A 15,065-nucleotide genomic window follows, 5' to 3' on the forward strand; every position below is an offset into this window, starting at 1 on the left:
AAAGTGGACGTCATGTGCAGATCCTAGAACCCAGATCTTATACCAGGATCCTCTGTTTGCACTCAACCATTTGAACAGACATTGAAGTGTCAGACAACTCATGTGACTCTATTGTCTTTCTCCCCATCTCATCAGAACAATATCTTTTGTGTCTCAGTTGTGCACTCATCTAAGTAATGAAGGGTTTGTGCACTACATATCTGTCATAATCCTCTGTATAGTCAAAGATTTGCTGGGAGTAGTCTGATTACATGCTGCTATGGTGTTTTTATTCCCAAGATGATGGTGTTGGAATTTTATAACCACTTCTGACCACAGTGATTCCTTATTTAAGTAAAATAAGGAAGTTTCCAACTGTTGTAACTTGACATGAAAAACTTTTACTAACTACTGCATAGATACAGACTGCTGGTAAAAGGTACGTACACGTCTTCTTTTCCTTTCAGCTTTTCCCTGAAGGAGTCGTCACAGCGAGACATCTGTCTCCATCTAGCCCCATTTTCCACATCATCTTCCCTCACACCAACTACTTTCACATCCTCCTTCACTCCATCCATAAATCTGCTCTTTGGTCTTCCTCGAGACCTCCTGCCTGGCAGTTCCATCCTCAGCATTCGTCTACCACTATACTCACTATCCCTCCTCTGTACACGTCTGAACCATCTCAGTCTGGCTTCTCTGACTGAGATGGTCGTCATGTCAGACTCCAACACATCTGTCACATTGTGGTACATACACCAATTATGAACATCAATCCCAGAAAATTAGACTTCACCAGTTCTCAGTTAGAACCAACCTGTATGTTCTGAACTCTGTCACTGTGCTTGTCCCTGAACCGTTTGAGTTTGTCAAGACTTCACTTAGAAAAACTGAGTAGTGCCATCATACGTTTTCAGCAAAAAGAAGCATTCTCCTCACAACGCATCCAGACAAAACGTCCTAAGTTTTTTTCTGTTATGTTCATACACATATGCAGGCAAAAAGTCTGTAGATATTTTTTCACCTTTTTTCTGAACAATATAAGATGTGCAATAAGAATGAACTCCCTGGAATACTGGAACCTACAGTTCATGTAAAATCTATTTACCCCCTTGATGTTTTACCTTTTTATTCGATCAATATTGAATATTTACAGCATTTTTGTAAGAACTGAAGGTAATAATTAGTTGACTCTGCGTTAAAATGACACTATGTGCCTGGAAAATACATAATACCACCCTGTTTAACAAATGTATCTGTTTTAATGTTACAATATTATGCAGAAAACAAATTATCTCTCAGATTCTTTTATCATTTACCATATGAATCAAATTTGATGTATTAACAATTTAGACCAGACTTTATGACATAATTTTTACCAAGTATGGGTAGTGTAACAATGTGGATTAGAAAGTGCCACAGAAGCAACCAGAAAGCCTTGGGATTAAGGACGACACGTTTCAACACCAAGTGTTAAATAAAAAGGCAGTTTGGATTTTTTAACTGTGCAACAAGGTTTTTCAATCTGTTGTTGTCCTCACTAAAGGAAACAACATAATCAGTCCTTTTACCCACCTGGCTCTAGGTCCTCGTCAGCTGTGGCTGAGCAAGCAAACATTCAGCAGGATGACTGAACTCTTCACTATTGTTTGGTCTGTTTAACTGGGTACCAGCTTGCCAGATTTCCTAGCCAACCAGTTTCCAAGGCTCTGGTTCTGCTTGGCAAGAAAGCCAAGAAAATACAGTAATACAAAGTTTACTGCCTGGAGCAGTTAGCGGACCGTCTGCTTTACGGGACTGACTGTGTGTTTAACTCCAGGTAAGAGAGCAGAAGCTGTTGCCTTGAGGGCGAACTGATTTTATTAGGTTGTGATTTTGGCATAACTGGTTTACAGCCAAGCTAAGATTATTCTGTCTGTTTCAATGATCTCAAACTCACCAACAGTTACATATAGAATTACTCAGTGTACACCTATAAAATAACAATAGCAACTCTCAAAGGCAAGTCAAATAATTGAATAAAATAATAAATAAGTATATCTCAATAAGTATAAAAATATAGTAGAAACACAGAACGACTGGGATGCCAAAGAAAAATAAATAAATAATAAATAAGAAGTTTTATGACCAGTAATAATTCATCAGAGCATGCCCCAGTCTTTCCATTCCTGAAAACGCTCAGAAAGTTTTCAGTCAAAATCACAGCTGAGTTACCATCAGATTTAAAAATAAAACACCAGATAAATATGGAATTAAATGCTGATTAACTATATTTCAGCTCAATTCCTCCTCCACAGCAAAAGAGTGATGAAGCAGCCTAGTTTATGCATGTAAACTAGGCTGTAAACTAGTTTACATGTGTTACACATGTAAACTAGGGCTGAACAATATTATGAATACCTAATTGGAATATTATTGACAGACATTCGGATGACAACATTGCTTACAATTTTCTTTTTCCCTCCATCATTATAATATCTTCTTCATGAGCTTCTTAGCAACAAAAATCTACATCGAATGTCTTCATGATGGCCAGCTGGAGACCGTCCAATTCTTCAAATATGTCACAAATATGCAAAGCATGAATGCATGGCCCTTTAAAAAGACTGCCAAATACTGCAGTCAAGCAGTCCTTACATCAGTGGTTCCCAAGGTGTGGGGCGCGCCCCCTAGGGGGGTCGCAGTGCCATTGCAGAGGGGGGACAGGAAGCAGTATGAATGAATGAAAAAAGAAAAAAACTGTTACACAAAAGTGTTTCACTGTAGTTTGTTTTGTTGCAACCTGAAGTGTGAAATAAACTTCAGTGTAGTTTGAAAACAAATTATGTGTAAAGGTTTCTGTTTGGTTGGACTATGTGTGTGTTCAGTTGATGTTTTTTTTTTTTCTATTTGGGGGGGATTTTATTGTAATCCATATGGGGGCCCAGAAAATCTTTGGGAACCACTGACTTACATCAGCTGCAATAAAATCTCCAACTCAATACTCTCTTTCCTTTATTTAACTAGACAAAACCCCACTGAGATTTAGATCTCGTTTCCAGGAGGAACGGCAATATTATAGAGTTCTATATGGAATCGGACACCAGACCTCCAGATCAGCCTGACCATCTTCCAAACCTCAGATTTTTCATACTGAGCTCTACCACCTCTATTATTACTATTATGTTAATCTGACTGTTTAAAACAATATACTCATCTACTGGATTTAAAGAACAGTAAATTTATGAATTTGAAAATTATGATACAAAGCTTTCATCTATATTACATAGAGTCCACTTCACCTGAAAGTAATGTCCGTGTTACAAAAAACAAAATAAAACTCCATTCAAATATTTTCTGAGTTGAGTAGGTCAGTTTGAGGTAGAGTATGTATTAAGTCTTTAAATCAAATGGCAGTTGTGCTCAGCACAGGTTGCAAATTTGCTTGGAGAAGAGTTTTGGTCTAAATGTTCTGTTATTAGGAGTTTTGTTCTGCATCTATGAAAAACAGTGGATAGTGGGAAGGAATCATGACTGTTATTTTTGCCAAGTTCTTGCCTACCTCCACATCTCACTCATTTTCTACAGAGTGAAGCTTTACTTTATTAGCTGGCAGAGCAGGCCGGGGCCTCAGCACTGTTAGTAGCCTAAAGCAGCTTCCCACCATGAACCAGATGTTAAATTCCACATCTCCACTCTGATTTTCAGTCACACGTTACAGACCTGTGCTGTGTGAGCTGATTTGGTAATGTTGCCTGTTCTCTTTATTCAGAATCTGTTTCGTGTCCATGTGTGAAACAAGCTTGGAAAAATAACATTAAGAACAGCTTCTGATTCAGATCCTTCCAATGTTCTCCAATAATGCTTTAGAAATATTTGTCAATGATTTTAAGAAATAAAAATATGCTTTGTGAGCTGATTTGTTTTGTTCAGTTAGTGACATTGTACTTTAAAGCCACCATCTGTATTCATTTTTATTCATTTTCTTTGTTTTAAACACTTCCTTCCCTTTCTCCTGAAACAGGAGAAGAGTACAATCATGATTCAGTCGGCCAGTGGAGAAGAGACTGCCATATTGGAACAATGTGACTGGAACTGACCAAGTGAGACAATTTAAACACACCTCCAGGAATTTCCCTGAGCAGACAAAGGGTGCATTTCACTTATTTAGTTAGAGATGGCATTTACATTGTACGAGGAGACAACTAGACACATCTTAGTTCATAGTTGCTCTAATAAAACTCACGTTATTTCTTGATTTTGTGTAATTGTGTGAGAGGGAGGTAGTTTATAGATGACTATCTGATGGAATAAACCAAAACATATTCTGGAAATAAATTCTTTTAATCCAGTTTTTGATATCCTCTTTCACATCTCAGCAGACTACAAAATGGACTCCTTCATCAGCAGCATTTCTAAATCTGGTATTTGTACATGGCTGACTTTAAATCAGGTAAACAAGAAGGAGCTGCTCTGTGAAATCACAAAATCTTACCAAGTAATTTTAGTGCAAATATCTTTGTAAACATGAAATAAGACAAAGCTAACTTACAAGTAACATTTCAGCAAGATATAGTGGTTTGTTTTAAGTCAATGATTCTTGAGAATAGATTAAAAAAATACAAGTTCCACTGGCAGATTATTTTGCTTATAACAAGACATTTTTATCATGTTATAAGTGAAGTAATCTGAGAAAAGGAACAAGTACTTTTTCATCAATATAACTGACTTAAAACAAGCTCATATTTCTTATAAGTTAGTTAGGTCTCATTTCAAGCATACTAAGGCATTTGTACTAGAAACTAGACCAAATGTAATTGGGTAGATCTTGCATTTTTGCAGTGTGTGAATGAAAGAGTATCTGCAGAGATCCATGTGCAGCAGGCGGATGTGGCTCTCTGCATAAAGTGTATTAGGGCCACACAAATCTCAGTGTGTTTATCCCTGTGGAGTAGAGCTTTGTCATCACACACTCTGAAGATATAGGCACTGACACTGGGAACAGTGTGACCCACTTCTACCTGACCTGGAAACACTCCGCAGGCTGACCCCAAGTCTAATGCCAACGAGAGTTGAATCAAGCGAGAGGGGGAAAAAAAAAGATGGGACTGTGAATCACATCAAGGCTAATCATGAATTATTAAAGGTTAAAATGATAAGAAAGCACAGAGGTCAGCAGCAGCAGCAGCAGCTCCCAAATTACACGGCACCATTCACGCCAAATTCAGAGGCACAGACATCTGAGAGGATCACAGGAGGAGAAAAGGAAAGTCAAAACATGAAAAGAGTTGGTTTTATATTTACATTAGCCATCCATTTAACTATACGTTCACTTCAGTTATTCAGTGGTCTTAACATAACAGTAAAAATCTCATAAAAAAAAAACTAAATCCAAAACAAAAAGAATAAAAAGAAGTGCTGATGTGCAGCATTGTTGAGTGTTCAGCAGCGACGCGAGTAGAGAAATGAGAACCTGGTGGTCTATGGATGACTTTTGGATGCCACCATAAGAACCTGCCCCAGTTATGTGAGGACAAAGGAAAGGCATGTGCTGGGCTCAGGCCAAGTACTTCCATATGGGTGCTGAGTTCACTGGGTCCAGGTGGCATGTGGCAGGAAACACTACACGGTCTGTCAGCACGGATTTGCTGCCACCCGATGGTCTGAGGGATGTAGTGCATCAGGGACCGTGAATACAATCACCTCATGAATTTAAAATTAACAAGAAAGGGGAGGAAGTGTTTAAAACAAAGAAAATAAATAAAAATATTGACCTTTCATAAAATATAAAACCTACTTCTGAAATGGATCAAGTGTCCATGCAGATACTAGGACTGACTAAGTTCTTTTATCCCTCATTTGAGTTTGCTTATGAAAATGGTTTGAAGTAGCATTGAACAAAGTGAAAACAGGATGCAGAGATCCAGTGAGTGATACAAACTAGAGTCCAAGCTGGTAATGATTAACCATGGAGAGGTGCAGTCACCAAAGTACCATGACAACCTCACTCTCTACCAGGTGCTGGACTGGGGTCAAGCAGCATGTGAAAGGGGGAGGAGCCACAAAGGCAAAATACTTCAGGATGCTAGTCACAAAACAGCCATTTAGAGCAGAGACCCTCCTTATATGGGAAGCAGCATCTGTTAGATCAGCTTTAGCTGTGGAAAGTAGAGAAGCAACTTTTGAGAAAAAAACAAAGAGAGTTTTTGACCAACACCAGAACATTTGTTGCTATGCTTAAAAATGATTGACCTAAGAAAAAAATAATCAAATGAAATCAATATCTCTGACTTCTAAATGTTGGTGTAAAAACTATGTATTTATTTATGAAGGACATAACTCAGAAGAATTGAATTTAAAAATAAATTTAAACATAAGCAGAAATATCTCCAGCATTAAATAACTGGTAAAAAAAAAAAAAAAAAAAAAAAAAAAAAAGACTTCCTTCTTCCATAATCATTTATTTAAAGCTTGAAAAGGTTTGGCAACAAAAGAGCGCAAGTGTCTTCTTGCTTCTGATCAATCTTAAAATCTTTCTTTAAAAGAAGTGACAATCAGGGCTTGAAACCACAAGTAAAACATTTATTTATGAAAGACATTGATTTGGAAAACCTGAACTAATAAAAATAATTAGTAAAAATGAATGATAAATGTTTGGGATGTTAGAAAATGTCAAAATGAACCCCAAGTAGAAGATGACATGGCATCAGCTTTAAGCAAAATGAGCCATGAGCCAACAGCCAGTATTTGACCAACAGCCATCTGAAGCTAACTACAAGTTGTCCCTGAACATGTTGATATCTAAGCTGACATGAGTATTACATCTACAGGCGTAGTGTTGAAAACAGCTGTTGCCAGCTCAGTTATTTGGCCCCTGACCTGGGTGTTTGGGCACTGAATGGAGGCTTGTGAATTCCCACCCTGTTAGAAGCATTTACAAGCCCAAAGAGCCTCACCTCAGCCCCCCTTGACCTCAGCATCACCCTTGCCCAGAGCTTGCACTGAGGCATCCTGGGAGCATAAAAGGGCCAAAAGAGAGAAAGAGAGCAGTCCTGGCAGCAAGCCTACCTTGTCAAGTTTACAACCCAATCAGGCACTGCCTCATAAATTTCCACCTCATCCTCCTACAAGCTAACAATGCTGTCCATTCAGTGCGTGCTGCTTTAATAGCTTCTCTCCAGCTTCCTTCCACTGCCTAGAAACAAGCCTGCTCTCCTCCTCCTCTTACCTCAAAGGTTTAGAAAGGGATGAGCAGAAAGTGTATGTCCAAGCAGAGCAAAACACAATCAGGTCAGTGAGGAGTCACGGCGAGGTCAGCTGTTTCTCAACTGTGTCTGACCTCTGACCTTCTCTACAGTGCCACCTGGTGCTGGAATGACACTCGGAGGAGTCTAAAGTGAACTTCACGTGAACCTGGACCTTAACATTGGACCACTGCCTCACCCCGGCCCCTCCAGTGCAGGTTTCCTTTAATGCAAAGGACCACTGGCTTTATGATTTTCCCCACCTCTCACCATTTTATTAACAGACATTACCTGCTTGCACCATAAACACTTATGAGTGCTGACTCAAACTAGTTGTTATGGTTCCAGGCACTTCGTGTCGCTGCTTTCATTCAGTTTATTTCAGCTGATGGATTCTGGATTCACAGCAACTGTTAATTCTGTAGTTTTAAAAGAAGCAAAACACAGCTCTGTCCAAGAGAACCTGGCACCCCTGAGCTCATACTCCCCTCTTGTGGACATAAGGAGAAAAGATATACATTTTAAACTCTGCTTTGTCACCAGAGGGAGCTCTTTCTTTAATAGTTTTTATCAGCAGTCACTGAAGTCATCATAAGTCTGACCAATGAAAAGGGACTAATTATGTTTTTAGTCAGTATTGACTACTACAGTGTGTAATGTAGCAATAGATACAGTAAAAATTCTCCATTAACTCCCTTATTCTTTAGTAGGTGTGAGTGTAGAGATGGACCCGAACCTGAAAATAAAGAGTCGCGTAGAGACAGTACAAAGTTGGCCTTCTATCACCTGAAAAACATTTCCAGGATTAAAGAACTAATGGCCCAGCAAGATTTAGAGAAACTCATACATATGTTTATCTTTAGTCAGATTGATTACAGCAACAGTGTCTCTACAGGCCTGAAAAAAAAAAAAATTAAATCAATCTTCCAGCTACAACTGATCCAGAACATTTTGGATTTTGTTCTTCCACCAGGAAGATGGAGCACATCACCCAGTTCCAAAGTCCTTCTAATGGATTCCTGGAGCTCAGAGAGTAGACTTTAAAATACCGCTGACAGTTTATAATTACTGAACGGCTTAGCACCACAATACATTAAAGATCTGCTGTTGTTCTATCAGCCTTCCAGATGCTGCCCAGAAATAAAACAAAACATGGAGAAGAAACATTCAGCTTCTATGCACCACAAATCTGGAACAAACTTCTAGAAATCTGAGAAACAGCTGAAATCCTGAGCTTCTTTAAATCTAGACTGAAAATCCACCTCATTAGAGCTGCTTTCGAACCATAATAAATGAAACATTTTTCACATCCTGATGTGTAACAACAGCACTTGACAAAATGTGATGTTTATTGGTTTACTCAATTGATGACTGTGTGGCAACTTCTATGACTTTGTATTTTAGTGTTTTTAACATGTAAAGTACTTTGAACTGCCCTGTTGCTGAAATGTGCTATACAAATAAACTTGATTGATTGATCAAAAACAGGAAGTTAAATATTTACTTCTGGGAGGCAGAGTGTTTGAACTCACCCATACTGTCGCTGGGTTCTGTCTCCAGGGGATGGTCACCATAAAAACCTGATGGGAAGGCACATAGAGGCAGAGGAACTGTTAGATATTACACTCATGGTTTGCTTTTAGTGATAAAAACTCAAGAGTGGCTCTGGAAAGTGCTTCATCCTGCAGGAATCTGCGATAATGTTTGGCAAATAGGCTCTGCAGGAGAAAACATGGAATCGGGTCAAACAGTTGGTGAATGTGGCAATGCCACAGTGACCCGAGCTTTACAGAACACAGAGTAATGCAGCACTGCCCCACCTGCACCTGTTGCTGTCCAAAATCTACACTTTCTCCTGGCATACAAAACAGAAATTCAGCTGGAAATATTTCATGTTGCTTTTCAAACTGCATGAAATCTTGAGATTAAGAAACTACACTTAATGTACATTTTTATAGGGATGCACTAATATGAGAATTTGGACAGGTATCAATGTCCAATATTGCTGTTATGACCACAAGAAATATGAATAAATAAATAAATCAGCCACATTGCTAACTACTCCACTGCTTCTCTGTTTCCCACAATCCTTTGCAGCATCACCATCACTGCCCAAAGACCAAACAGATACCACATATCAAATCAATCAATCAATCAAACTTTATTTGTATAGCACATTTCAGCAGCAAGGCATTTCAAAGTGCTTTACATCAAATCAAACACAAAAAAACAATGCAACATAGAATCAACATTAAAAACACAACATCAAGTCAGATTCCGTCAATAAATTTGCAATTGATTACGTTTCAAATACAACTCTAAACAAGTGGGTTTTTAGTTGAGATTTATTAACCCAAGAAGTATGTAATTATTGTGTGAATGAAAAGAAAACAAATCAATAGGTGAAGGTCAGCATACATATGTTTCACAAATACAATAATACAACACAGCAGTAAGGAATTAGAATTATAATTCAACAGAACATTAACTTTACAAGGTGTTAAAGTAGTTCTTCCTAATATTTGTAAGCAAAACTAAAAAATCTTACTAACATAAGAAAATCTTTCTTTTAAAACTGCTTTACAGTTGATCTGAATACCTAAATATTTATCACATAAAAAACCTGCAAAACTAAAAGCTTGATTATCAGTATTTTGGAGTTGCCTTCATGTTCCTGCAACTGCACACCTCACTGCTTATTTTTTAGTCATAGTTAGTTTGTTTAGATATTTCTTATCTCCTTCTAATTTTATCAAATTGTGTTTTGTAATTTTTTTCTTGTTTATGTTATTTGTTTCCACCTTAGATTTTCGTCAGTCATAGTGATATAGTGATAGTTTTCTCAGATTGCTAAAGAGCTAAGCCCGCACAATATATTGCTAATTTATTATTATCACCATATTAATGTAAATAGTAAGTGTTTGGATTCCAAAAAAATATTCCCTGATTATCCAAGTACAATTACAAGTACAGGCTCTCTATGACAAATAGAAATTAGACGATAGGAGAGGTGGTGATACCTCCGTTAGATGGTGAAGTCATTATGAAACTACAAGTAAGATGGTTCAATGTCATAGTGGAAAATGTTGGCCAAAAATAACAATAAATCCTTGTTATTGTCAATATCTATAATCTGTGTCTTAAGGCAATTCAAAGTACACAGTAAAAACATTGCTTTTAGAAATTCTCTGAATAATGGTTTTAAATAATATTTTAATATTAGGTTATTAATATTGATTAATAGTTTGTGTTCATTATGTTGCCGTTCTAATCCAAAGTGTTGTCTCATCATGAGCTGGACGTTTGACCTCTTACTGCTGTGGAAAATGCTTCCTACCTTACAGAACCCTGCTTGTTGTCACTAATCGTTATATTCTACTGGGCTGCACACAAATTACGAACCTAACCTACACTTGACTTGACATAGAGTAAGTGTTTTCAATGTTGCATTTGTATTGAGCCTTTCCATTGATGTTCAACAGAAACTCTGTCCACCTCACTATCCTTTCATTCACATCAGGTAATGTGGTTATTATTTTTGCTGTCTTTAGGGAATAGTGTGATGAATCCTTTCTGCAGACCACCTCACAGACTGTTAGACCCAAAATTAATCTCACAACACAAACTGCTGCATCATTTTTAGCCATAAAATGAAATCAAGCTGGATAATTGGACTAATCGATATAATAAATAATGAACCAATCAACCAATGGACCACACTGTCTGAATTTAATGCACAGCCTGATGTATCATCTGACTCCCATAGCTGAAGAACAATCTGTTTTCTTCATATCAGTTACCCTCCTGGTGCCAGAATTTATTTTTACCCACTGCCCCCTCCACATCTTACCTCCTTCAGCAGCGCAGCCATCTGTGCGCCCACCAAGTAACCACTTCTCACTTACACAGCGCCCAGTAAGCCACATCATTCATGTCCAGACTGATTCAGACCAAGGGGCCATCAGTATCGAGTCCACCAAAGCACTCACCTCCCCCGATTTGTGTCAGCGTATCTCCGAGCTACCAACAGCTGTAGACCCCTGACCCGACACACGCTAGCTGCCCCCCTGCCCCTCCCTACCTCCTGCCCAAAACCAGACCCGCAGTCAACAGCAGCATATGTTCTCCCTGGAGCATACACCAACACACACGTGCCTCAGTCATCTTCCTGCTGAACAGACACACACTTATACAAATGTAACAAGAACGAATGTCTGCAGCCCACCGCTGAGTCAGTGTACAATCTGGTTCACTGTCGATGTTTCAAATCATGTGATTAGCCATCCTGGTCAACAATAATGGTGATTAACTGATTATTGAAATAATCATCAACTAATTTAGTAATTAAATAATCATCAACTGGAGTATACAGACTAAGGTCATTTGCTAAATGAAAACCACACTCAAATTAAGCCAAAGCTGCATGAAAAATACATGCAGTTTGATTTTTTTTTTTTTGAAAAACAAAAAAACTTCTTTGTCTGTAAATCTGTTCTACTCAGAACTCCTCAAATGTCCGTTTCAGCTTCACTTGGTACAAAAGTAAGTTAAAAAAATATTAATAAAAAAAGATATCCCATTATGAACCATTTTCCTATCAGATTTTTGATTGGTTAATTGGACAAATAAACAGATCAGCCCTCCGCTGTACTGATGGCTTCAGCTTTACACAGGTTGATGATAGAGGGATTCTGAGAAAGCATCCTTTGCTGCAAATAATCCAGTGTTCACTGAAGAGATATGGTTATTGCATTTTAACCAATATAATGATATTTATTTATTTATTTGTTTATTTGCATTTTTAATTAAATTGTTAAATAAAAAAATTTGCAGAATGTGCCATTTTTTTTAAATCAGATCAAAAATATTGTCTTAAAAATAGAACACTCCATTATTAAAATATGTGTTAGCTGCAGCCCTAAATAAACGGCAGACTTTTAGCTGTTGATTTTTCTTATGAAATCATAAGTTAAGAACGTCAAAGAATTTGTAAAGTTACAGTGAATGTTCACAACCTGAGAGCAAGAGAGAATGAAGATTTCCTTTAACACAAAGCCAGCTTCACTGTGTGCCCTTGCCCACCGTGAGGGTCCTGGTCCATCAACCCTCCACACATTTCTCTCTGATTTTTTTTTTATTGTGATGCTCTCCGGTCAACTAGCAACATTTCTGAGATCAGAGCCAGGTGTTGTTTCAGTCTACTCTCCAGAGCTTCAATGTTCACCATTACCAGCCCCACAGTACAGAAGAACAGAGCGCTTGAGTGTGTGGTCTCCGTCACTAATCCCCACAACAGCTTATTGACCATCATAGCCTGAGGCTGGACAGGTTTCCAGCAGCAGCCAATACAGCCAGAGCCTGCTCCACTGTGGCCCATTGTCTACTGACAATGAAAGGCTGCATCTTTAACCTTTCACCTTTAAAACCTTTGCAACCTCCAGCACAATCAGCTCACCATCAAAACAACATACCGTCTTCCCCCCTGGCTCCCTGCTTGCGGATTGGGACGTACAGAGCATGATGGATTTGTGTGGTTTACCACTGAGTAGCTCAACACTGTAGCATCCATCATCTCTGGATGTTCTGATGACTTCCAGCCAGACTGCATCAGCAGGCTATGATGTGCAGCTCGTATTATAGTACGACTCATTCTACTGCTCATAATTAACGGTCTGTTGATAATTAACATGGAAAAATTATTAGGCAGTAATAATCTATATGGCTACACCACATCAGAAAAATGGAAATGAATAAGTGGATTTACTCATTAAGTTTGTCATTACCAATAAATATTACTGACAAAGACCCTGAATGTTTGCTGCAGCTCCTCATACAATAAATGATTTTTTTTGCAATCCAAGGAGTTTTTTGCTAGGGGTGGGCACTTATATCGTTTATTATTTATCATTATAAATTTCTTATAAGAATTTTTGATTCATTGTTGTTGCTTTAAATTCCAATTAATGATGCTTTAAAAAAATCTGAGTAAATTGCCATTACTGTGTTCAGATTAGTGATACAAATCTTCTTCATGCAACTGGTGTCCTAAAGAAGCATATAATAAAGAGAAATGTTTTTCAAGAACAGTATCTCTGTTCGTGGGGGTCATTGCTCAGTCCTGCTCTCAGAGCCACACAGTTACCCAAGTAATAAATCATTATTATTGTCCCTTTTATCATAATCTTATAGTGACAGTGATAAAAGTTTCATTTTTTTAAATAAATAATATTTTTATCATTATCACAAATAGTATCACAAAATACTGTGACAAAAATGTAAGTCCATATTGCCCACCCCTATTCTTTGCAATATTTATATTGCATACAACAAAATTGCAATAACAGTGAATGCATGCTATACAGTATTGAGCAGCTCTGAGAATAAGGGTGTAAAGATATTAGGAGCTGTGAAGCAGCACAGAATCTAATGTTTATTAGTGCAATTGTGTATTAATGTAATTTATGACAACAGATCATCCTGGAAGCAGGTCAAAAAGCATCAATAAAAACAAATCTAATGTGATATTAAGAAGCAAAGACTTGGCAGAGTATGGTAATCTATCGAGGCAGGCTGCCGAGAATAAACTAAAACAAACTCAGTCCTGTCAGTTGAAGCAGTCTTAAATTTCCAACACCCAGCAGTATGAGCGCGACGGGCAGAAGGCTAAGCAAATAATCCCAAAAATAAATTTATGTTGCAGACATAACCTGCCTAAGTTCCAGCAGACAGTGTCCTCTCATATTGAACGTCTCCTTAAAAAGGTGTTGCATCTCCTGGACGTTTTACAGCTCATATATGGAGCTGAGACGCCACTGTGGACCAACAGAGGAAAAGATTCATGACTGGAAAAGTGCAGAGGCTTCTCTTTATAAAAATAACTTTAGTAAATGCTGTTGAACATTTTTAGCCATTCTAAGTAAATGCTCTTTAATTTCACTTGTGTCTTTTTCTGCTTCAAGGTCTTCAAGGTCAAGACTAGATTAATATGGTTTAAGTAGCAAGTGAGCTTTTAATGTGCATATGAAGCACTGTATTTATTTCTTTTCACATAATAAAAAAGGTAAACACTATTGTGATGAAGACCAGGGGCTCCATCCCTATTAATTGATATTTATTTACAGACCAAATACTTTTTGTTTCATTTCTTTATTTCAGTTTGTTTGTGTTGGGTTAATTGGGTTTTACCTGTCTGGTGTGTCTCCTTAGACGTGTGGAGCAGAAAGGGAGACAAGTGCTCCAGGTGCAATTAAAAAGCTCCTGGAGCATACCATGCGAACTAAGAAGGGTAATGCTCTGAAGGTTATATTAAGTTTGGTTTAATTTCTTGATTGACTTTAGGATTAGTTTGGTTCTAATTTGCATGCAAGTAAATATTTATTTGTACCATTTATTTTGTGTTGAGTTTGTGTAAATTATTTCTTGTTTGTTTGTCACCCTTCACCTGGCGTAGGTGGAATTGGCCATAAGGATAAAGCTGGCTTCTTTGTTTCGCAGGGAAAAATGGGTGTCGGTGTAATGGTGACCTGCAGCACCAATAAAGTTACTCCAACTATATTTCATTGCCTTGTCTCACCTCCTTTCAACGCAGTGCCTCCGTTGGTCAACATGACAAGTGATGTCAGAAGTGTGGTTTTGGAGGAACAATGAGGCAATGATGACAAGAGGTGGAAAAAGAAATAATGAAACTGAGAGTCAAGAGAGTACTTACAGCTATGAGTGGAGCTGAGGCTGCTACTAGTGCTAGCACTGATGACAAACTGGATCAGCTGGCAAGCCTTGTCCAATCACTGATGCAGTCTCAAACTGCTCGAGACCAGCAGATTGAGAAGGAATCAGCAAGCCAAGAAGTGAGATGGAAGAATT

At 38.0% G+C, this 15,065-nt stretch overlaps 1 protein-coding gene across 2 annotated transcripts in view; it reads right to left on the reverse strand.

Moving 5' to 3' along the window:
* The window catches only part of nr6a1a (nuclear receptor subfamily 6, group A, member 1a), a 121,523-nt gene that overhangs the window by 90,289 nt on the left and 16,169 nt on the right, over positions 1-15,065 (reverse strand). For both annotated transcript variants that reach the window (XM_044110642.1, XM_044110641.1), the window contains exon 2: positions 8,735-8,782. In XM_044110642.1, the coding sequence (XP_043966577.1) occupies positions 8,735-8,782 (48 nt within the window). The remainder of the gene's footprint in view (positions 1-8,734; positions 8,783-15,065) is intronic.

Source organism: Gambusia affinis, linkage group LG03, assembly GCF_019740435.1.
Source record: "Gambusia affinis linkage group LG03, SWU_Gaff_1.0, whole genome shotgun sequence".
In the NCBI taxonomy this organism is placed as follows: Eukaryota; Metazoa; Chordata; class Actinopteri; order Cyprinodontiformes; family Poeciliidae; genus Gambusia; species Gambusia affinis.